Source organism: Archocentrus centrarchus, chromosome 19 (assembly GCF_007364275.1).
Source record: "Archocentrus centrarchus isolate MPI-CPG fArcCen1 chromosome 19, fArcCen1, whole genome shotgun sequence".
NCBI lineage: Eukaryota > Metazoa > Chordata > Actinopteri > Cichliformes > Cichlidae > Archocentrus > Archocentrus centrarchus.
In genome coordinates this window covers 11,566,213-11,590,436 of record NC_044364.1, presented here as the reverse complement: position 1 = coordinate 11,590,436, position 24,224 = coordinate 11,566,213, and the positions used below count along the sequence as shown (strand labels likewise).

Sequence of the window (24,224 nt, the reverse complement as noted above, 5' to 3'; positions counted from 1 at the left end):
TTTTTAACACTTAAATCTCTTTTTACTTTGACACCCTGTTCTTACGCCCTCCCCTTCCTATTTTTATCTTGCCTGTTTTCCACTTAGCTGATGGCCTCGCAGCCTCTACTGCCTCGTTTGGTCTTGAAGGTAAATGCGCACCTGTGATGTGCCTCTCTGAGTATCATTGTTTCCTTCTGGTTTTGTTGTGCTAGGTGGTGTTTCTTTCACAGATTCATGTTGTTCTTGAGAAAATTACAACACCTTGGAAGTGCAATTTCGCTTATTAGCGTTTACCAGTTGCTACATAATATGCTACATACAGCTGGGTTTTAAGGGAATGTTATGATTGCTTGGTGCAAATACACAGCAATGTGCAAAAGTCTTGAGCCACCACTCTTTTTAATATTTTGCTTGCAAGGAGCCAGACTTTCCTGCAATTTTTTATTTTTTTTTATTTTGAAGTGGCCTTGAGCGGTAGTTCTCCAGGCTTTATGAAGTGTTTCTTTGGACATTGGCTGCTTTTTTATTGTTTAAGCCAGTTAACACTGACCTATGAATCATTCAAGCACTGAATACAACATTGTGGAGGCTCTGTCATGGTTTGAAGCTGCAGTTCAGCCAGCGGTGTTGTCGTAATGGCTTTAAAAGCACCGTCAGATTCTGATCCACTGTATCCATCTGGAAAGTGTCTGATTAACTGTGTGACTTAATTTTTCATCATGACAGTGATCCCCAACACACTGCCAGTGCAGTAAAAACATATCTGGATAGGAATTTCCATTTATATTTGCACACTGCACCTATTTTCCTGACAAAATATAAAGAAATGACAGGTGGCTCGAGACTTTTGCACGCTACTGTACATGCTGTCTTCTGCTGCAGAATAACTAGACACGTCCGTTGGGATGTATTGGTATGAAAAATGTGCTAGCACTCTGCATCGCCGCTTTGGACTTAATCCGATATTTTCTTGCATTCCTGTTAAAGCTGCTAGCTTTCTCCAGATTATGTGCTGGTGTAGTGTAGCAGTCTTCCACGGTAACAAGCATTTCAAGATTTCATTATTACATAATATGTGAAATGCAGGAAAACAAATATTCCATCCAGTCTATTTGATATCAAAGACTTGTTCGACAAGAATGAGGAATAATAATGTGGTAATAATGACGGCTCCAATGATCAGGCACCACCGCAGAACATTCTGCCTCAGGCAGCACTGTCAAATAATGGCAACCATCTGTAACACAGATAGTACAGATATTAAAACTCAGGTTTGCCACAGGTCCTGCTTTATAGTTGCTTTCATTCATAATATTATTAGGGTGCCATCTGATTATGTTAATCACTTGTAGATTGCTAACAAAGGATGATTAGTGAGTGATCAGGAGTGTTTGTTATGATGTAGACTTGTTTTATCACTGTTATGTAATTGCAGTAGCATCCCAACCTCCCAGCTTGCCTCAACACTTACACCATGTCTCCCTGGAAGAAATATTAATAATGTAGGCTGTGACTAGATACCTCCCCACTGCCTCCTCTAAACTCTCCTCAGTTGTGTAGATGCAGTACTTGGACAGGACGGGATGTTAAAAAGAGGAAAAACAAATTTATATTTATATTTTTTCATATATGATTAAATATTATATCATTAGCGTGATGTCTCTTTCTCCCACAAACATATCACCTCCCTTCCTCCATCCTTCCATACTGTGTTTGTCCGTGACCTCGCCAGTGGCTGGGCAGGCTCATCAGGGAAACAAAACAAAGCCATCTGGTTTCTCAGGCCCCGCACTGCCCCTGCACTAAACAACAGACCAGGGGAAACTACCCTATCCCAGTCCCATTCCCAACATTGCTCTCTTAATTCCTCCACTATGCTTGTCTCTGTCACAGGAACTTACCAATTAAAAAAAAAAAAAAGATAAAATTACTTGTTATTCTGAAATATCAGCTACTGAATGTTAGCAAGCAAGGCATCTCACCCCACCCTGATGTCTTCATTTCACCATCCGCCTTTAGTATATCAGCTGGCCCTGCAAATACAAACACTTGAGAACTAAGCTGCCAAACCTGCCACCCTCTCCAGTTGAGTGGTAGCTCCCTCCAGTCACAGTCTGGTCCAACTCAGTTCTCTGGCTGCTGTCTATAGCCTAAGTATTCAGGGTCAGCTTCTTTTGATAAACTGTTTTTCAAGAAGCAAATTCCAAGTTTCTGTGATAAAGCGCTTCTGCGTTTTCAAGCTGATGTGGTTCTTGTGTGGTTTTGGCTGCGATTAATGAGTGGGAGGAATGGGAAGAACTCCCCTGCTGTTGCTCCTGTTTACAGTTGAGGGACAGTGCTTTAAATATTAGTACGGAGGTGCCTTTGTGGTCTTTTGCTTCGGTGCATGCTCCCGAGCTCTGTGAGTAGTCAGTAGAGATTTACGAGGTGACTGGTTTCAGTTGAAAATTCTTCTTTAATTGTTCCCACCTGTGCAGCGGTCAGTGTGGAAATCCAGTATTCAGTAAACTATAAATGCTTCAGCAACTTGTTAATGTATGTGAGCAGAAAAACCATTAACTTAAATCCACTGGCCAAATGCTGAAGTGCAGGTAATACTAGCAGTTATTCTGTTCCCTGAGAAAACAAGAAAAACTCCAATCCTCACTGAAGTGGGTTTGTTTTTACAAGCAGCAGATTCCCAGATGCTAAATATTCTTCTTCTGGTGCACAGTATGTCTTATTGGTGATTTAACATAAAATATATCAGGAGGAACTCCAATGCACAAATTTTATTTATGGGTTTTGGACAGGCCAGTTTCTGCCTTAAATATATTGGATCCAATCTTGCCTGCTTTGAGCATGAGGAATATGAATTAGGGATGGTGTGGGATTTACATTCAGTATACTGTGATTTGAATAATATTGCATGCAAAGCAATGTTGATTTTGCAAGTATCAGTACAGATTTTGGCTTTAAGGACAAAGAAAGGCAGCTGCATATTTTGCTTTCTTGACAGGTATAAGGTACGCTAATCACGATGGGTGCATGCTACTGTACAGTCAGCTCGGCATCATCAGTTTGTTTAAAACCAGTTCATTATTATTCTCTTCTATATAGATAACATCCTGGATGACAAGCCAGAAGGCAAGAGCTCAGCAGACAAAGAAGAGCAACCTGCTGATGAAATACCCAAAAGGATGAAGAAAGCTGATAGCACTTCGCAGAGCAAAGGAAAGGTAGAGATATCAAGAGTTAAATTCACCAAATTACAGTTAAAGAAAATGAGACAAAAGAAAATAGGATGTAAGAACCACCCTTCATTAACTAAAAAGAAAAACATGTTTTGATGTATGTTTTGATGCCAGAGTATAAAATTTAAATAGGAAGCTGGCATGAAAGTTTGGTTTAGCCCCTGTTTCAGCGGTACATTACTGCCGGTCCAAGTAAAATGTTAACAGTGTTTTCCATGTTCTGCGTCTGTCTGCCACCTGTAGGTGTTGACATGGAGCTTGGCGAGGAGTTCTACCTTCCCCAGAATAGAAGGAGAGCCGACAGATAGCCCAGGAGCTGTCCGACCTCGTCATCTACTGCCAGGCGGTGAAATTCCCTGGTAGGGATCATTCTGTCTCTTTGTCAGACAGATTTATCTATTCCCCTGGATCTCATTAGAACAAACATTTCTTATTCTTAATGTATATGCCATCTCCTTTTGTCCTCCCCTCCTTCATTTCCCAGTAAAAAAGTGATTAATTCTTCCCTAATCTGTATTCTACTCTCCCCTTTCAATTCAGTCTTGTTTCTCACTCTCTTTTTTTTTTCGTTTGTCCCACCCTAATCCACTCCCATGTTATATTTAAGAGGTCAAACCTTTCCCCATGTTTTCTTCATTGCAAGACATCCAATATCCCTGTGTTATACTCCATTCCTATCCCACACAGGACACCCACTAAGATGATGAATCATCCTCCCCCCATGGGAAAGATAGGGTTACTTCATTTTAATGTTATTTTCCAAACAACACAACATCAGTTGTTTTATGCTGGACAGTAAGAAAATGTTTTGCGGATGTCCTGGTGGCTTAGTGTAGTTCAAATTCAAACCTAGGGTCTTTGTCGTGTCACCCTTGACTCTCTCACACACTTTTGTTGCCTTCCTATGAGCAGAAAATTAGAACTGCTCAAATTGGCTTAGATTTTTCTAAACTGCTCTGAGTTCAGCAGTTCAGTTTTTTATGTGTTTATAAAACATCTCTTATCTCTCCTCTTTACAGGAATCTGCCTTGATTGCTTGCTAACATTTATCTCAAAGATTTCTCTTTGTCCCTTAAACATCAGCCTCTTATCGCCTCTTCCCTCAAGTGTCCTCTTCTGTTTGCCTCCTCTTTTCTTTAATTGACATCTGCCCTGAGAAACTTGCCAGTGTCTCCACTGATATTCTATTTGTTTTACTGTTTCCAAGGACCAAAGATCTGAGAAGGAGGAAGTAGGGCAAGTGGGCCAATTTAAATTCAGACAGACAGCAGGCTGGTTGTAGTCTGTAGTGTGTATGAAATCAATTTAAAAGAAATCACCATTCATAAAAAGGGACAAAACCACCAAAAATATAGATCATAGAGCACATTTTCTGGCAGATGTAATAAATAAATAAACTCCAGTGCTAGTAAAATAAGTTTTGAAATAAATTTAATTTCAAGCGAATCCTGAGAGAAAAATGATCTGAATTTTTTTGAAGCAAATTAAGAATAAGGAGAGACTCTTGGGATACTTGTGGTGTCTCTAGTCTGTCTGCATTTCATTAATGACGCTTCTCTTCTGTCTGCTTCCTCTGTGTGGGAACACAGGCCTTTCTACTCTGTCTCCAGCTGGCTCTAGCAGAGGGAAGGATCGAGGAAAGTGCAGGAAGTCCATATTTGGCACGGCTCCTTCTCGCAGCAGCGCAGTTGGGGAGGCCACGACCCAGAGCCGCACCCCCGGGAAAGGTAAGCACGGCCGAGGTAGTCATCGCTGGGAGATTGTTTTGTGTGTGTGCATATGAAAGCATAAACCCGGATGTAAAACTGCCATTCTTTCATGTCTGAAAATGGGAGTGTTGTATAATACACATATGTATGTATGAACAGAGAAACCAAGAAATTAACTGGGATAGGGGAAAGGCCAAAAAAAAAAAAAAAATGAATGAGGAAAGAATAGAAATTACATCAGAATGAGTCACAGTATTAGGAGGATTTTCTGCATATTATCAAGAAACACCCAGCTATTCTAGCTTAACTTAAAGTTCTTCATGTAGGGTTGCCTCACTCCAAGTAAGAAGCACATTAAGAAGTTTTCATGGCCTTTAAGTGTCTCTTTGTCCTGCCTGCAGGTGGCTCTGAGCGGCTCAGCTGGGAAGATCAGCAAACGTCTCCTGTCCTCAATCCCCCCACCTCACTCAGCGCCATCATCCGCACACCAAAGTGTTACCACATCTCCTCTGTAAATGAGAATGCCGCCAAGCGCCTGTGCCGCCGCTACTCTCAAAAGCTCATCCAGCACACAGAGTGCCAGCTGCTCAGAACCTACCCGGCGGCCACCAGGATAGACTCAACAAACCCGAACCCTCTGCTTTTCTGGCAGCATGGGATTCAGCTGGTGGCACTCAATTATCAGACTGATGGTGAGTAGCGTATTCTATATATGAAAGGACATTCACTTCTAGCAAACAGCACCTCCTTAGGAATTTGGTGCTTATACATAAGTATTACACTGTAGTAGCTAGAGGATGATAAAAGAGAAATGACAGATCATTCTATCATTTATTGCAGCCCATTTTTCCTAGGAGGAAAAAATCTACAATTCCAAGTTAGATTTGGGGTGACTTATCTATATGATGAGGCAATTTATGTTGTATATTTTTAAAAGTGATAATCTCTTACATGCCTTTTTATTTATGGGGAGAATTGTTGTTGGCTCTCCAGTACTGTTTTTTTTTTTTTTTTTTTTCCTTTTTGCTCCTTTTCCTTTTCTATCCCTCTTTCCTTTTTCTTCCCGTGGCTTCTGGTTTTCATCCTCACAGAGTTTCTCCTGTCTAGTGTTTGCTGTCTACACTCTGACAGATGATGCAGTCATTTTGTCCAGAATGCGTTTTAGAATTTAAACACTCTCTCTATCTCTGATCTTCTATTGAGCTTTGCCTCATTCCCACTCTCTCCTTCATCTTCCCTGTCTCTGCATTTTCCTCTTTGGAGTGGAAGTTGTTTGCAAGAAGAAACGTACATGCACTCATTTGAACGTGGACATTTTGTTTAAAGGACAGTCTCTCATCTTCTACACCAGCAACCAGCCAAAAATGATTTTAAATTGTCAAACTGCAGGAAACACTACAGCCAACAGTATCCAAACTAGGCGGCCTTTTTTATTACCTGTTTTAGTAAAACTCCCAAGGAGCATTGCTGCGAGTTGAGGTTTTGTTCCAAATTTTATTTTATTCTTCTTTTTTCTTTGTTAGTGTCACTTAAGTCTTTCCTCTCCCTTACTCTCTCGTCTTCTCAGACCTGCCCATGCAGTTGAACACAGCGCTGTTTGAGGCCAATGGCGGATGTGGCTACCTACTGAAGCCAGCAGTGTTATGGGATCGTAGCTGTCCACTTTATCAGCAGTTCTGTCCGATGGAGCGGGATGTGGAGAAAATGAGCCCTGCTGTCTACTCCCTCACAGTGAGTTAAGAAGACGTACCCAGCAAAACTTGGCACACCTGGCGCAGCCATATCCAGCAGTCTAGTCAGCTCCTTGGTACAAATTCAGACAGGTAGCAAGAGTGTGTACCTACTCCCTCATGCACACTCAGACTTCATCCTCCCAACATTTTCTAGAGCTTATGAGTGAAAATGGTCAAATTTTCAATTTCAAGTGAGGTGCACATTAATTTTCTCAAACCATAGATGCTTGTTTACAAACTTTTAAGTTTCTATATATGTGTAAATGTATTTTTTTACTTAAAAAAATCATAAATATCCCATAAACATTTATGAATACATGAGATTTTTTTTTTTTACATATGAAAAACATGAATTTGTTTTTATATCCTCAAGCTACTGTACATGGTGCAGTTTTAGAACTATCATATAAGCCTAAAAGTTTTTTTCCTGTCCTCACTGACATACCTGCATTGTGACAGGACTAATCTCAAATGATATCACACACATGTAAATTTTATGTTTAACATCCCTAATTGATACACTTTACTCATAAAACGCCTCATAAAACGCCTCCTTTCTTCTTTTCTACTCAGATTGTCTCTGGTCAGAACGTTTGTCCGAGTAACAGTGCTGGCAGCCCCTGCATTGAGTTGGATGTTTTGGGCATTCCCATCGACAGCTGCCACTTCCGCACCAAACCAATCCACCGCAACACCCTCAACCCCATGTGGAACGAACACTTTCAGTTCACTGTGCATTTTGAAGAGATGTGTTTCCTGCGACTTGCCGTGGTGGAGAACAACAGTTCTCAGATTACAGCTCAGAGGACTCTGCCACTGAAAGCCCTCAAACCAGGTATGATTCCCAGATAATGCACATCTAAAAAAAAGTGCGGCACTAAGCTGTAGATGGGAATTTTGTGCACTGATAAAGACGATGTGCTCGATCTATTTTAAGGCACTAAAAGGTTTTCATGTTAAAAAGTTTCAGGAGAGTAGTGCTGTGTAGTGTTAAATAAAATATATTTGAGATATGTTTTTTGTTTTGTGTGTTTGCGTTGCAGGTTACAGACATGTACAGTTAAGAACACAGCACAACGAGCCTCTTGAAGTGTCCAGCTTATTTATCTACAGCCACAGAACAGAGGAAGGTCCAGCAGGGGGCGCTGTTGCCTCATCTTTGGTAAGACTTGTTCAGGTTTGGTGCTGAAAACAGTAGCTCAGGCTAGAGTTGTTCATATCACTGTAATGTTTTTAACCTGATGGACTGCAATCCAGAGAAATTGTGCTGTTACAGTCCACTCTGTGGAGAAGATAAGAGGGACCATATGGGATTCAATGTGTTTTTATAACACCCCGCTGCCTTGCATCTCTCTGACTCCCTTCACAGCTATTCAGTTCTGAGGAGAAGCATGCTACCCAGCAGCACAGGGTGACAGTGCACGGTGCTCCTGGTCCTGAACCCTTCACAGTTTTTTCTGTTACGGAGCAGACCACTGCCAAACAGCTGCTGGACGTGGTTAGTGCTGTAGAATCAAAGATTTTATAATGCAGGAATAATATAGTTGTAGCTCAACTTTCACATTTATCTTTGTCATACTTTGTCATACATTTATCTTTGTCATACTCTTTGTCATACTCTTTTCTCCAAAGGTTGTGGCCTCATCAGGAAACCCATCAGAATACTTCTTGTGTGAAGAGAAGGTTCCTCTGTTGAAGGAGCGCAGCGAGGTGAAGCGCTGCCCTCAGCATCGAGCTCTAGCACCTGAAGAGGAGGTGGCCAGGGTGGTCTCTAGCTGGAACACTGAGGAGGGATATGTGAGGAGACTCTGCCTCAAAACGAGAGAGGAGGTACACATGTTTGGTAGATAACCTAGATAGATGTCGTTATCATAATAAGTTGTTGTCAAAACTTTTGAGGACTATTATGCAGACTCTGGCTCCACCTTGTGGTTGTGTCATGCAATAAGAATTCACTGTGACGCTTTTATCACTGCAGAACTTGAATGAGAAAAACACGGTGGTGGAAGGAGAGGAGGAGATGACTGTGGGAGGCAGAGATGGAGCAGGAGGAAGTGGGGGAGGAGGAGGAGGAGGAGAGGATGATACGTTCTTCGTCCAGGTCCATGAAGTTTCACCAGAACAGCCTCACACTGTAATCAAAGCTCCACGCTACAGCACAGCTCAGGACATCATACAGCAGGTGAGTCCAGGAGCACAAGAACTCAAAGATTGTATTGCAGGAAAAAAAAATGGTATCCTGTGGGTATCGCTCACACTAGAATCTACATGCTAGTTTTTTCATTGATATTTCTCTATTTTCTTCTTTTTTTTGGCCAGACCCTGTCAAAGGCTAAGTATTCTTACAGTATCCTATGTAATCCCAATCCATGTGACTACGTGTTGATGGAGGAAGTGGCCAAGGATGTTGGCTCATCCAAGAAGTCCTCATCCACCAAGCCTCTTCAGCGAGTGCTGCTGGATCACGAGTGCGTCTTCCAAGCTCAGAGCCGCTGGCGGGGCGCGGGGAAGTTTATTCTTAAACTGAAAGAGCAGGTAGCTCTGAGCATGATGACCAATTTCTAGTCCTAGAGACTTATGTGTATTGTATCAATACTTTTGAATTTTTTTTTTTTCTCATTTTGCTTCTGCTCTATTGCTTTGCTTGTGTGGTTGTGCTTGATTCTTGCATTTCCACGAAGAAGACAGTTTTATATGTGCAAGATCTCTCTCAGCCACTCTCTTTCTAACACGCTGTGCATTCTGGGATATATTGGGCAAACATCTATATCGTTGATAGTGGCCTTGTTATATCAGCCAATAGGATGACATTTACCAATATCACTGAATTGATATTCATCTACTGAGTTGCATCCATTTTGTGCTGTTCGAAAACAGAGTGATGAAGAGCTGGAAGGCCAAATTGGTATTTAAAACATTAACATTTAACATTGCTTTATCGTTTATACCTGTTGCTACTACCCTTATTTACAAAATCTTTCATATGCTATGTTGCTGTTTTTGTGTCTGCTTTTGTGATTTCCTTTCTAGTGTTTTTCGGCTGCTTTTTTTTACTAATGTGCTCATCTAACTCTGTGTTCTGTATGTTTTAATACTCTTAGCATTTTATTTATTCATCATCCTTTTGCACTTGAGTTTTATTTTTTTCCTCTGACCCCCTGGAAGTAATGTGTTTAAATGTCCTGCCTTGTTGAATAAAAGTTAAATGCTTATGTAAGCTCTATGGGTTTAATTTTTTTTTTCAGCAGTGTTAAGATAAAACTGGTCTGAAGAAATAAGAAAAAGTTATGCGGAACATGCACATTAAGAAAACTCATGAAATAAGTCTTTTCTCAGCTCTTATGAGTCTGCTCAAAAACCTCCTGGCACATTTCTTATGTTGTAAATGCATCTCTTTAACACAGATTCATTTCTGTTTCCAGATGGTGAGGGAGGACAAAAAGAAAGTTATTTCCTTTGCCAGTGAGCTCAAGAAGCTGACTAGTCGCAGCCGCAGCATGACGACGGGCGGCGGAGTGGATGGCCCTGCCCAGAGTAAGGATGATAGAGCTGCATGCTGTGTGGCTCTGACAGAGCTCCAGGAGTGAGGCTCACACTCTGCCTGCCGTGTTTGCATGGAAAAGCAACAGAGGTACCGTATGTTATCTCTAACCTCTAACATTTGAAAAGTAGAACTCGGTGTGAGCGGGAAAATTGCCACTCCTTTTGAAAAATAGAGGGTATGGATTGAATAGATTTAAAATTGTAAATGTATTATAGATGTCATATAAGTAAAGTGACTTCTTCTTACCCACTTTTGCTGGCTCACTGCAGCATTCCTTAGCAGTTTGTCACGTCTAGGTGCGCAGATTTATGTACAAACAGCAGAAGTATGTATTGCAGAAGTTGAAGGGCACACATGAGTACATGAGTACTACAGTAACATGATCAAATATTGCTCAGAGGGCCACGGGTCATACAGTATAAGGCTAAGTGGCAGTTATCTGTTTAATCATCACCCTCATATTCAACTTTCAATTTAAAAGAGATCTTTTTTTTTTTTAAAGGTGCTCTGAAGAGGCAAAACCATGTGACAAATGTGCAGGCTGTGCACAATAATTTGCTAACAGGAATGCCTATGACAAAGAAAAATTTCTATTTGTGTTTGTGGTAATTTTTGCAATTTACTTCAAAGTCTGTTGTTTTAAATTGTTTACATTTTTCCCTGTCCAACCCCATATATTCTAATATTGAAACAGCAGCCATTTTTCACATATAACAGAAGATCACTTTGCAGTGTAGCAGCGCTTAATCATTGCTGTGTTATTAATAAGTGCTGTGTTGTGTTTTTAGTCTGGTACTTCTGTCCTTCTTTAAACTCACAGCTTGTTTAACAAATATAAACCAAGCAAAAAAAACCAACACAAAACATGAAAATATCTCCTCTGCAGGGTACCTGTCTGCAGCTGCGGGTCTGAGGGCATGGGTGGCAGAGGGCAGGGTGGGGGCTGGAAGGTTTCTACAGGCCTCCTCCAACTCTTTTAGAGGGGAGATCCTATCTGTCCACCTTCCCACCTCTTCTCTGACCTCCTCCGCCTGGAAGCTTTACCTCCTCAGGAACTGGAAGATCTACAGATGAGTTCCGGAGACAGATACTTGCGCTGACTACTGCTTAACTCGGAGGATTCCTTTTTTCATGAGGTGTTTCAGTGTATGTCTCGTGTTGTCGAGTGCTGGGATACCCTCCTCTCAAAGTCTTGAAGGAGTATGACCTTGCCTTGTGTTAACTGAGCATGTGACAGGACAGGATTCAGTCCGGGCTCCGTTATTGGGTTAGGTGACAGATGATGAGCCCTTTTGTTTGGTTGACTGATAAACAGGAGATTGGAGAGCCCGCCCATTGTCACTTAAGAGCTGTGATGGCCTTGTGGGTTGGTAGCTCAGCTCCTCTTGGGGCAGGTGTTTTTATTGAAGTCCTGAGGGTATCCCCTCCTATTTGAAATGAATAAGAGGGGAATAAAATATTTCCCTGAGTCACATTCAGAGAATAAAGCTTGGTATACGTTTGCTTTAATGGCTGCTAAATGGCCATTAGATTTGTTGAAATAGAGTAAAACACAAACTATGGAGTGTTTATTTTCCTTTTTATAGTTCAAGGATGATTATGGCTCCACAAAATGGCTAAGTGGCCTGTGCACTATCATTGTTTGAATAAATCTTTTGTAAACAAGTAAACTACCCCCTTTGCTAGTACACAGAAGAGATGTAGGAGAGTACAAGGGCCAAGAGGGTGAAATGGTATTGTTCTTGCTTCCTCAGGTATGGGATCATTTGGTTGAGGGCATTGTGAAGGAGGCTGACAAGCTGGCTTGTTTGGTTCTTTTCTTACTGTTCCAGTTTCACAGTACTGTAAGAGCACATTTTGGGGCAGTGCAGATGGGCAAAGCTCACAGAGAGAGGCAACAAAAGTGAGGGAACCCAATCAGAGATTTCTATTCTGTTTTGATATTGTAAAATGGAAGCATCACAGCTTCAAGCAGTTTATTGGACACTACCGTATTTGCCCTAAAGGTGATGATATATAAGAAGCATTTTAAGACATTGTAGGCACACACTATTATGTTTGGCAAATGTGGAGCAACTTTTGTTTTGGTAAAGTTGTCCTATGTTGGTTTCAGCTGTTGCAACACTGCCTCCAGCATTTGATCATTTTGTAGCTGTATCTTTGATGATCTGCTTGGATAAACGAAGTATCTTAGCGCTCATATCGTTGTGCACGAATAATGAGTCAGCCACTTCTCATCTTTCCAGACAAAGTTTAAAAATATAGATAGAAATGGTAACAAATGGGACAGTGCATTTTGAATGGTGTGAATATAATGGTAGTTAATTCCAGCTTTCATTACTTTAAAGATTACCAAATGTGAAAGCATCTATGTTGGACCTGATATAAACTTAGCACAAAAAGTAAGGACGTTTGTGTTTGGTCGATTATTTCTTCGCTGTATTGATGCTTCTTGGCAATAAGTCTTATACTGTTGGAAAGCCTGTTTATTTCCCTTTAAATGGTGCCACATTTGTATGGAAAATGCATTTGTGGGTTGAACAGCAGATTAATGCTGGTTCTGCTCATGAAAAACTTGCCAAATCTTCAATCTTCAATAACAGAATGAGCTGTTTGGCAGAGAAGATCCTGGCAGGTTTGTTGTGGGCGCAACCCACAGACTCAACCCTACTGCTTAACCCACAAATGCATTTTCTTTACAATTGTGGCACCATTTAGGGGGAAATAAACAGGCTTTCCACCAGAATAAGATTTATTGTCATAATGCATTGTTACAACAAAGACATAATCAAGCACAAATTCCTATACTTTTTTTGTTATTATTGAGTATTTCCTACACCACTTTATTGGTACAATGATGATTATAGCTCTAAGATCCTTTAGAAGAACATCCTGGTCTTCTTCAAACTGCATTTTGCACATTTTGTTTTCCTTTTGCTGTTGTCATTAGTGTTTTTGTGTTACTGTCTAATTAGAGACGGTGACTTGATTGTTATGTCATTCTATTTATTGCTTTCGATTTCAGCCCAGTTGCAAATTAAGTTTTAAAGAAAGCACAAGTAGATTTTCGGGGGGGAGGTTTTGTCAGACTTGGTATTCCCCACACAGAATTGAATGTTATTAAATTAATTCATTGATTTTAATTTCTTTAATTTATTGATCTGTACTTACGATCCTTGATTTTGAAAGCAGCATCTTTATAGATATTTAATGTAAGTAATGACTGTAGATTTTTTTTTTTTTTTAAAGGTTTTCTATTTTTTCTGCACATCAAAATTTACATTCAGAATTCATTTGGAGCCACTTTCCCCTTTTCTGTCTTTTGATAAGTTATATATTTTAAGACTTGTAATAACATCATTTTGTTTCCTCCCTTTTTGTGTAATCGTCCCAATCCATGAGGACTTTACCAAATATACCGAAAAAAATGAATACCATTAAGATGTAAAACTTTTGGTTATGACAGAAAAAAGAGCCTCGATACAAAATCCAGTCCATCAACAAGACTAATTTAATGTAAAGAATGTACACAGTTGCTGTACTCTAATGTATGTTTAATCTTACATAATTTCTTTCTCACAAAAAGTCACTCAGAAAATCACCTCTGAGAGTTCCTTAACAAAAAAGGTGTTTCAATCCATTCCTGCTAAATCAATTTTAGGCTAAAAATAAATAAATCCGACTTTTATAAATAAGTCATCTTTTCCATTTTTACCCATATTCCAACACGCGATAAATTTAACAAACTAGATTTGTTTAAAGAAGCTTTTTAAAACATTGTTTGTTTTTAAGTAAGAGAAAAAAATGCTTAGTGCCAAGTAACGAGTTAGAATTTTAGTGCAATAGTGAAGATCTGTCATTCTTCATCTTTTTAATACTCACAAATGAGCGACGTGTTCCACTTTAACTCATATTTTCAACGTTTGACCGTGAATTAATGGGTTAAATTTTACCTAATTAATATTATTCACGTGCACAGATTATGTTTTGCTCAGCATAAGGCCGTAGGATGGGGCCTAAGGCTTATGATATTTAAGGTAGATGAGACTCTGATCCCAGAAACCACTACTCTGCATCAATGATAATTAAGCTGTAATCCTTTAATGCAGTCAGGCTTTTGTTACTATAACTGTTTCTCATTTAAACTTAGGGGGAAAAAGCCATTCCATGAAGCAAAAACGAATCCTTCATAAAATGGTCATTACAACTACACGCCTGATGAAAGTGATATCAGCTATAGTGTGTGTGTGAAATGCACAGGAAGGGACATTTTCAGTTATAAATCTATGAGCTATCACACCTTCAGATCTCGTTTCCTTTTTTCCTAACCCGTAGACCTCGTTTCTGAATGTAACAGTTCTTAACCTGAGACAAATGTGTGTGTTTGAAGTTATTTATTTTAATGTGAAGCCCTGGTTGGCATTTGTGTTGTTTGTGTAAGTTCCTGTAAGTAGTTTTACGTGTTTATTTATTTCAGTACGTCAGAGGGTGAATTCTACTGCCCTGACTTTACTCAAACTTATTTAGATATGTAAAGAAATATTTTACTGTAAAATATTTAGTGTACTATTCATACTTATGGCATGTTATTCTGCAGTACACAACAGCATTTTTAAATGCATTTTATTTTCCATAAATGTGGACTAAATCTGACAATTTGAGACTTTATTTTACATTTTGGTATATTCATTATATCCACATGTATGCTGCCAGCTATGTTTTCATCATTAGCACTTTCCATAAGAGGTCCACTATACACTTTAACATCCACTCTCTGTGTTATGCCATGACTGTCAAGCGAACATTTGTCTATTTACTTGAATCTTTAAATGGATGATAATCGGTGGATTTATTTGTCATGTCTCACAATAAAAATGCAAAATACTTTAGTCTCTCTCTCTTATTCCCAGAAGCCACAGTATCCATAATTTCTAGAAATGTATTTTGAGGTTATGGTTGATAAGACCTTGAGCCCAGAGAAGATGGGCACATTTTTGGATCTTCTTTATACAGAATTTTGTCTTGGCATAGGAGTTTTATCTTACATTTGTAGATGCAGCAGCAAAATGTGTTCATTTTGTTAGGTGCACCTTTTCACATGGCATTGAGTTCGCTGTACTTAAACAGCTTCCAAAGTCATCTTATACGAATTCCATAGAGCACCTTTGAGATGCAGCGGAATGAAAGACTCACATCATGAATGTGCATCCATCAAATCTGCAGCAACTGTGTAATGCTGTCATGCCAATATGGACCCAAATCTCTGAGGAATGTTTCCAGCACCTTGTTGCATCTACGCCATTAAGAATTTTGATAGCAACTGAGGGTCCAACCCAGTAATATCAAAGTGTACCAAATAAAGTGGCCAATTTAAAGCCAGCTACAAAGTGAAGAATCAGCATATTTGCGAACCTTCGTAGCCTGGCAGAGTCAAAATATTTTGAGCACTTAGGATGACGCAAACATGATAAATCACTTTAGTTTTGGGTGAAATGTTCTGTCTCAGATTGTTCCAGCGACTAATCAAATCTCTGGTGCCTGTGTCATAGCTTAATGAGCCAAGTTCAGTCTGTCTTTTCTAGTAAAACAGTGGCCTGAGGAATCAGTGACAATTTTAAAAATCAATTTTGTTGAATCATTGCTAGCTGCTCAGATGTGCCCTTCTTTCCAGAAACTGCTGAAAATATTACTCTTAGACACTCCACTAATTCCAGGTAATAAGGAGCACTCAGTTTTAAATATCACCACCCATATACCACCCTCTGTTGGTTTCCTTAATGCAAAATTATGTGGTCATCCAATTAAAGGTGAAACTTTTAAACCCTGGTAATTCTGCAGCTTAATGATCCCACTCTTTCAAGACTTCAAATAAAATTATTCACTGTAATGTGGTTCACAATTAAAAAGTTTCCCCAACTTTATTGGGAGCAACTTTGATGAGGGAGAGGGCCTCCTGTGCTAAGTAGATTTCTTATGGTCTGGTGGAACTATAATTAAAAGGAAACTCTTCATTCTGTCAGTATCAGTTTAAATAAAATTAAATTAACTGTTAATGACAGGAGAAGTGGACAACCTCTAAAATGTAAACTTTTGGTGTTACATTTTTGGGAATGTGTGCTTTCTTGCAAGAGAAGATTGATACTGTTTGCATGCCCGTTTGGATAAATCAAAAAACCTTGAAGCATGAAGAGTGGAAACTGAAACAGCATCTACTGTTCCAGCATCAAGTTCAGCAATTAGCTTGTTACAATACTTTTTTGATCCACTTAAAAAAGTATGTATAGTTTGGGTTAGGGTTGAGACTTTTCTTTACTGCTGCCAACCAGGAAATGAGGCCAACTCTCTTTTTATATTTATAGGACAGGTGTGAAAGTGGTATTGATGTTTTCATGTAATGTTCAAGCAAGAATGAAATTAACTATTTTAAGTCCTTCCAGAGGTAGTTTTAAATATAATAATTCAAAGCTGTTTTAAGAATGCTAGTTGTAGTATAATCATTTTTCCACACCTTACAATTTCGTGTGGGTGTGCACTTACCTTTTAATACACTTCACCAAATCACCTCCACAACCTTGTTAATTGGAACCCAGACTGACACTGTTAGCCAAGCTTAAAATTAGCTTTAGCAGTTTCATTTGGAATCATTCTCCTTTCCTAATGCTGTGGAAACACTGTGCTTAGCTTGCAGGTTCATCAGACCTAACCAACATTTATCAACTAGGTATATATTCAACTACACTGCTGTTTTTATTTTTTCACCTTCATTTCAAACTAGCACAATGTAACGCACATCTCTCTGCCATTTTGCTAGCTTTCAAGCTAGCCTTCAAGTCAATAAAATAAATAAATAAATCAAGCCAACATGAAGTTGCTAACAACTGCACTTAGTGCAAGTACTTGGTGCTCCTTTCACTGGAACTAAGGGGCTGAGCCCAACTCCTGAAAAACAACCCCACATCATAATCCCCCCCTCCACCAAACTTTACACAAGTACTGTTCTCCTGGCAACCACCAAACCCAGACTCATCCATCAAATTGCCAGAAGGAGAAGAGTGATTCTTCACTCAGAGAAGACATCTCCATTTCTCTAGAGTCCAGTGGTGATGTGCTTTACACCACTGCATCAGACACTTTGCATTGCGCTTGGTGATATAAGGCTTTGATGCAAATGCTCGGCCACTGAAATCCATTCCATGAAGCTCTCTATGCACTTGAGCTAATCTGAATTCCACATGAAGTTTGGAGGTCTGTAGCAACTGACTGCAGAAAGTTGGTGACCTCTGTGCACTACACGCCTCTGCATCTGCTGATCCCGATCTGTCATTTTACGTGGCCTACCACTTTGTGGTTGAGTTGTTGTCATTCCCAATTGCTTCCACTTTGTTATAATAACTCTAACAACTGTCTTTTGCTTGATTTTATACACCTGTGGCCATGGAAGTGATTGGAACAACTTAATTCAATGATTTGGATGGGTGAGTGAATACTTTTGCCAATATAGTGTACGTTACGTGTAGTAGCTGATCTCAAAATGAATGGCAAGGGTACGTGTACGCATGTGTTTGTTTGTAAATACATTTTGCTCAACAATTTTTAGTGCAGTCGCACTTTGGGGTAACTAGAATGTGTTGTCATGCATATCTGTGTTCATCAAATAGTGATGCTAATTGTGCCTGTAATTACTTTCTCTTATATAATGGATATGTAGCTTGCAAAGAAGAAGATGAAATATTTGTATTATTCATTTGTTTGGTGTTTATAAACAGCTGTTTTGCCATCTGACTATATACAGTGATAATTTTTTAAGTTGTTAGTGATCATGACTGACTACATCTGGTAGTTTCTCTTTGCCACCATAAAAAAATTTGTTTGACAGCGCTCACTGGACTGAGCAATACCCAGAGCAATGACAAAGTCAAAGGAAGTGAAGATCTGAGAAGGAGCATTGTAGATTTACACAATTATAATTGCATAAGAGACCTTGGGAAGGCCTCTTGGAGCCATTTCTAAATAACTGCAGATCCCAAGATCATCAGTTCAAACAATTGTACGCAACTCCAAGTTATTCTGATGTGTCATCACTTTGCCAAGGTCTGGCAGAAGACCCAAACTGTCACCCTCAGATGAGAGAAAATTGTTTAGTGTTCAGGAACAACCCGGGAACCACCAAGGCCCAGTGAAGGACGAATAATGAAGGAGGAGGACTACCTCCAAATTCTTCACCTTCATCTCAAATCAACAGCCAAATGGTTAAAACTAGGACACAACTGGGTGTTCCAACAGGACAATGATCCCAAACGCACAGCAAAACTGGTTTTGGAATAGATAAGGCAGGCTAACATTAAGTTTCTGGAATAGCCTTCCCACAGCCCTGACCTCAACCCCATTAAAAATGTGTGGACTATGCTTAAAAGCCGGGCCCGTGCCAGGAAATGAACCATTTAAAATGAACTCTACCAATTCTGCCAAGAAGAGTGGTTAATTTTCATCCAGAAGTATGCCAGACATCTGTATGAGGTGCCACTTGCTAAGGGACAGTTAAGCAAATATTAGTGGGGGTGTATGTATATATTCAAGCCTGTATCTACAATTGTAACCCTGTGTGGTTTAGAGAAAATCCAAAATAAATTCAAACTTGTGCACCCAATTCTTGTGTTTTTTTTTTTTCTTTCTTAAAGTCATTAAAGATGTATGCTGTAGAATCATTCCACCCTGGAAAAAGAACAGTTCAAAGAAATTATTAAAAGCCCCAAATTACTGTGACATTCACGCCTATGATGAGTGTGTGTAACCTTCTGACCACAACTGTATCCGTAAATGGTCTAAAAGGGTGATTGGGGAGCCACAGCTGAACCCAGCATCCCTGTATACCAGACAGTTACAGCGGTTGGCTGGTTAAATGTTACTTGACAACTTGCACCCTTTGCACAGTGAGTTTCAGTTTCTTCCTTCTGGATGAACTTTGTAGTCTCTAGCAGTTTTGCTATCCTACATGATGCTGTGTGAATCCTTTATCATTATTTTTTCTTTATGTGGTATTTGTGTTTATCTGTTGTAACTTGAAGTTGAACCTTGGCTACTTTTTTCAGGCTCAAAGGTTGTGGCTTAGGATGTACCCCTTTACCAAAGCATATCATGAAGCTAGCCAAACATCACATTTCAATGGCTGGAATTTTATTTCAATAAAGTCTGCTAAGCAACTTTACAAGAATAAAAAGGCAAATGTGAACAATACACGACTTCATGTGTTAATGAAACATGTCCGCAAATTCAAGATGAGTTGCATCAGTACTCGTAATACTGAATGAATCAATCAGTTCCATACAGACACCAGTCGCTTAAAGGGCCATTTAAAAGTTCACATACCTGTACCTCTATTATCAAAGTAGAAATATAAGTCCTCTCAGTCTAGGTCCAGTTTTCTAAAGGTGTCGAAGCTCTGAAATCAGTTCAGTTTCAGGGGATAAGGTACAAAAGGGACATTTAATAAGTAACCCAAAAAGCCAATTAAATGCCAAGGAATTTATTCTTTTTTTTTTTTCTCCAAATATATTTTTATCATCTCTCTGAATGTAAATAAAATAAATTAAGTTCTTCTGGCTGATATGTGAGGAATCTTCCACCATGGACAAACAGAGTACTGTACCAATCCTGTAATTAGATTTCTTGTAATTGGCTTGGAGTATCCCCATTAGTTCCACAACTGATGAACAAAAATTATGTCTGAATGTTTCAGTGATCCTGGCAATAAGAAACGAGCACAGTGTCGTCAAGTTCAGTCAGAGTTTGGTCATGGGTATGTGAAGGCTGTTCCACGGGCCCATCCATAATTCTTCCTCATCCGACTGCGTTCTGTCACTCGGGCACTCCAGTGGCTCTTTGATTACGAGTCCATCCGTGTCATTGTTACTGCCGTCTACCTTCGACTCTCTCTCGCCTTCTTCCAACTCGTTTCTCTCCGTGGAGCTCTGAGACTGCTCTGTGCTGCCCTGTGCCGCATTGAGCAGGTTCGATTTTGCCGCCGTACTTTCTGGGCCTGTGTTGCCGGTGCTGGTTGACCCTAAAGAAACGCTGGATTGCCGAGTGTTAAACGCATTCAGCGTTTTGTTGTTGTCAGTGTTAGAGAAAGAGGAAGTGGCTGTTGCAGAGGCAGCCGCTCCTGCCCGTTGGAAGGTGCGGAGAGTGTTGCACCCACCATCTGATGTTGTTCTGAAGCTGTTCAGGGGAACTCTTTCTTCCAGTGTGGCAGCCATTTTGTCTAGTTTTTTAAAGTGCTTCACCAGCCTTGAGCTGAAGATAGGAGAGGGGAGTTTGAGATTGTTGTTTGTAGTGGTGGTTTGTGTGGGACCTGTAGCGTTTACTGAACGTCGGGTGCGGATGATGGAGCCATTCTGGGCCATGTAGACGCTTCCATTAATGTTGACTTGGCTGTTCTGGGTCGAGGGCAAACGGATGCGTTGGGTTTCTGGCACACTTTCCTCACCAGTGGAGCTGGTCTCGTACTCTCGGTCAAACACCAACTTGATCCGATGTTTTCTACTGCCCTGCTGGGAGAAATAAATCAATAAAGTGACTTTAAACTGGTGACCTTGAAAGTTTCCTTGACGCATAAGAGGAAGGAAAGGTAAAGTAATGATTTAAAAGACACATCTGTCGTCTGCTGCAAAGTGTGTTTCAGTCATGCTTCAAAACTCCTTCACTAAACTGAAGTGAGCAGTTATCTTAATGCATTGCAGTGTGCACAGGAAAATTTTAGGTTCATACATTTACTCACAAAAGGCCTTCTGAAGTGTCGTTGAAGCTGAAATTAAAGGCATTTCAGGAAAAAAAAATTCCTTCCATTGTTAACACATTTGTACATCAAAAATGTCAAATTATAGTCATATTGACTGACTCATAAGTATTCTTGAAATCACATACAGGAGAGTTTCCACTCAAAGGAACTAACTACCTCTTAACTCTGTGTTGAAGTAGGTAGGATGAACCTTTATTTGGTGGGATGATTTTAAGTTTTCCTTCCAAGGTTTGGTTAGATTTAGGCATAAAAACTAGGTTTGATTACAGCCTGTTCACATTGAACAGCTTCCTTTGCTAGTATCCAGAGTGCAAAATTTTTAACAAACAGTTATTCACACAGCCAGCAGAGGTGATTGTAACACGCTTGGGTCTCATTCCCAAGGTGTCAAATAGTGCCATCTTGTCAAAGCTTCTTGTGCCTTACAGACACGCCGAGGTGTTCTTTGGTGTCACTGCTGTGATGCATTCAGTGGAAATACTTATGCAAAAACTGAGAAAGGTCTCACTCCCAACTCATTACCTATGGACGTTTGTGAAAGACTGCCCTGCGCATCTTTTGAACGAACTGGATAAACAGCATTTGGTGGTGTGTTTTAACTCGAGTCGTTTACGATGCCTGAAAATAACCAGCAGGTAGAAGCAACAGTACAAAGCACAAAAACACACACACACACACACACACACACAAAAGTGCAAAATACAAAGCTCCCAAACAGGACATGGTCTGCTGGCTGACCAAGAGACCACCACCTCCCTCGAACACTGTGATCGATTTATCTTTAAAAGACAAGTTATCTCTCAGCATCCATTGCTGCTACTACTGCCAGTGATTTAAGGCAGCAACACCAAAGGACACCTTGTGTGTACCTCTGTGACAACAGCAGTATCTGACAGAACACCATTACGTGATGGACTCAGACGAGGATGTGTTACAACAACTTTTATACAACTTTTCCAGCTGTTTATCCAGTTCCAACTTTTTCTGGGTGAGTACGGTCTTTTAAGAAGCCATTCTAAGAGCCACGAATGTGGCTATAAAACTTTGTATATTCTAGAACTAATAAAAAACTATCCGACCTACTGTGAACACTGAGGCAGCATTTATGTGTTTAGGTTACACATCTCTTACACTCACGAAGCACTGCAAGATCTCTCCACAGCGAGAACTGACCAAAGGAAGGATTGGAGAATACAATGATTTCCAAATCTCTTAAACCCACATTTTAGTCACAATAGAACATATCAGTTGTTTAAACAGTGCTTATGGAATTAGAAGCTTGCATATCTGGAAAGGCACCATCAATGCTGAAAGGTATATACAGGTTATAGAGGAAAATATGATCCCATCCAGATGACGTCTTTTTCAGGGAAGGCCCTGCATAGTTCAGCAAGACAATGCTAAACCACATACTGCAGCTATTACAGCAGCGTGGCTTCATAGAAGATTCCAGCTGCTGAACTGGCCTACCTAAATTCAAAATGAGCTAATATTTTTTTCTTAAAATGTTGGATTTTTTCAGCTTAAACATTTGATACGTTTTCTGTGTTCTACTGTGAATAAAACATGGGTTTCTGAGTTCTGGAAATCATTGCATTATGTTTTTATTTACATTTTATACAGCATCCCAATGTTTTTGGAATTGGGTTTGTATTTCAGTTTGTAGGGAAGTGAAGCTATTTAAACGCCACACTAAAAAACATACCTTTTCTAACCTTCGAACCTTTTCTAGTTTCTGACTGCATTAAAGTGAGAATATTAAACACTAGAGGTCAGAGGACCCAACATTTTCATGTAATTTGTAACCATTATTTAACCTCTATCTAAATATTAATGTTAATGTTAAAGTCAGAAAACCAGCAAAATGAAAGAAGCGCTTTCACTCACTGCAAATACAAAGACATGTCAGCAGTGTGCACTCAACAAAACAGCTTTTGGATCATCTGATTGTTTTATTTATTTTAATAAAAGAAAAAAGGATAAATGGATTTGAAAATATGTTGGTCTTGGATGTAACCCTTTATAACATAAAATATGATTCAAGTATAATCTATTAAGTTAGAGTCAACACTGCGACATGTGCACACGCACACACAAACACAATGTAACCCTTCAAGTTTTTCCCATTTAACCCTGATTGTATGGAAGAAAGAATATGTTCTCCATTACAAAGAAAGCATATTTTACTCCTGCTGGTAAACTGGAAAAGCTGACTGCCAGCAGAAGAATGAGCAAAGAAAGAAAAATGACTAATGAAAAAAGCTTGAGTAAACCTTAAGTGCAACAAAGAGAGGTCAGTAAATAATCTTTGAGCTGCACCAGCAGGAGAGAAACAATCAGCTGGAAGTGAAGCTTTCACAATTGGAAAACGAGACAAGTCGGCTCGGGGGAAAAAAAAAAAACTGTAGATGTAAAGCAGACAAGCACTTCGTAAAGACGAGGGAAAGGCTGACTGGAAAAGGGGGGGGGGGGGGGGGGGGGGGGGGTGGGGGGGGGGGGGGGGTTAAAGCTGCAAGCAAAAGACAGAGAAAAAAGAAAAGAGACACTGAGAGGGCAGCAGAGGACAAGCCAACATTTTAAATTCCGGTGAGTGTAAATCACACCAAACAAGGAAAGAAAGAGGGAGATTAAAGTTATAAATTCCACTCAGGTAATGATTTCACTCTCAGTCCAAGCATTTTCACCAAGACCTTACTTAGTGGCAAAGGATTTAATCTCGACTCAGCTGACTCCCAAATCCCCATCTTCTTCCTCTTCTGGATCTTCACCTTCTTCCCCATCGTAGCCGCTGCTTTTCTCCTCCTCCTCCTCGCTGTCCTCCATGATTGGTGACAAGTCATCCGAGGTATCCGTCCGGCCCGAGCTGATGTCAGACTGGACGTGACTGGAGGCACGCCTGCTCGTCGTAGGCTTCCTCGATCCAGCATTTTTCACCTCTTCTTCTTCAGACTCCTCCTCTTCCTCGCTGTCTTCTTCGCTCCCTCGCTCCGTTGTTTCATGTGAAGACTGCCTAGAAGTTTTGGGCCTGGAACTCGAAACGGTTGAACCCGAATATCTAGAACTTTTAGAATCCCTGCTGCTGTTTCTATCGGTCTCTTTGCTGCTGCTGTCTCCTTTTAAGCTCCGTCTATTGCTTCTGCTTTTTTTACTAATCCTACTGCTGCTGCTCACAGAATTATGACTAACTCTTCTTTTTGTGGGTTTTCTACTCATTTTTTCCCTCTCATC

General features: G+C 40.0%; 2 protein-coding genes across 2 annotated transcripts in view; one reads left to right on the top strand and one right to left on the bottom strand.

Moving 5' to 3' along the window:
- plce1 (phospholipase C, epsilon 1) overlaps positions 1–15,090 on the top strand; it is a 77,438-nt gene extending 62,348 nt beyond the window's left edge. Inside the window, 15 exon segments of the mRNA XM_030755349.1 lie at positions 88–129; positions 3,082–3,202; positions 3,460–3,500; positions 3,503–3,574; positions 4,805–4,942; positions 5,326–5,616; positions 6,492–6,655; positions 7,231–7,492; positions 7,701–7,819; positions 8,027–8,155; positions 8,290–8,487; positions 8,636–8,839; positions 8,977–9,192; positions 10,080–10,191; positions 11,088–15,090. Of these exon segments, the coding sequence (XP_030611209.1) occupies positions 88–129; positions 3,082–3,202; positions 3,460–3,500; positions 3,503–3,574; positions 4,805–4,942; positions 5,326–5,616; positions 6,492–6,655; positions 7,231–7,492; positions 7,701–7,819; positions 8,027–8,155; positions 8,290–8,487; positions 8,636–8,839; positions 8,977–9,192; positions 10,080–10,191; positions 11,088–11,275 (2,297 nt within the window). The 3' untranslated portion in view covers positions 11,276–15,090.
- Positions 15,091–19,370: 4,280 nt separating this feature from the next.
- Positions 19,371–24,224, bottom strand: part of LOC115798232 (protocadherin-15-like) — a 215,335-nt gene continuing 210,481 nt past the window's right edge. Inside the window, exon 40 of the mRNA XM_030755001.1 lies at positions 19,371–20,748. Coding sequence (XP_030610861.1) covers positions 19,981–20,748 — 768 coding nt within the window. The 3' untranslated portion in view covers positions 19,371–19,980. The remainder of the gene's footprint in view (positions 20,749–24,224) is intronic.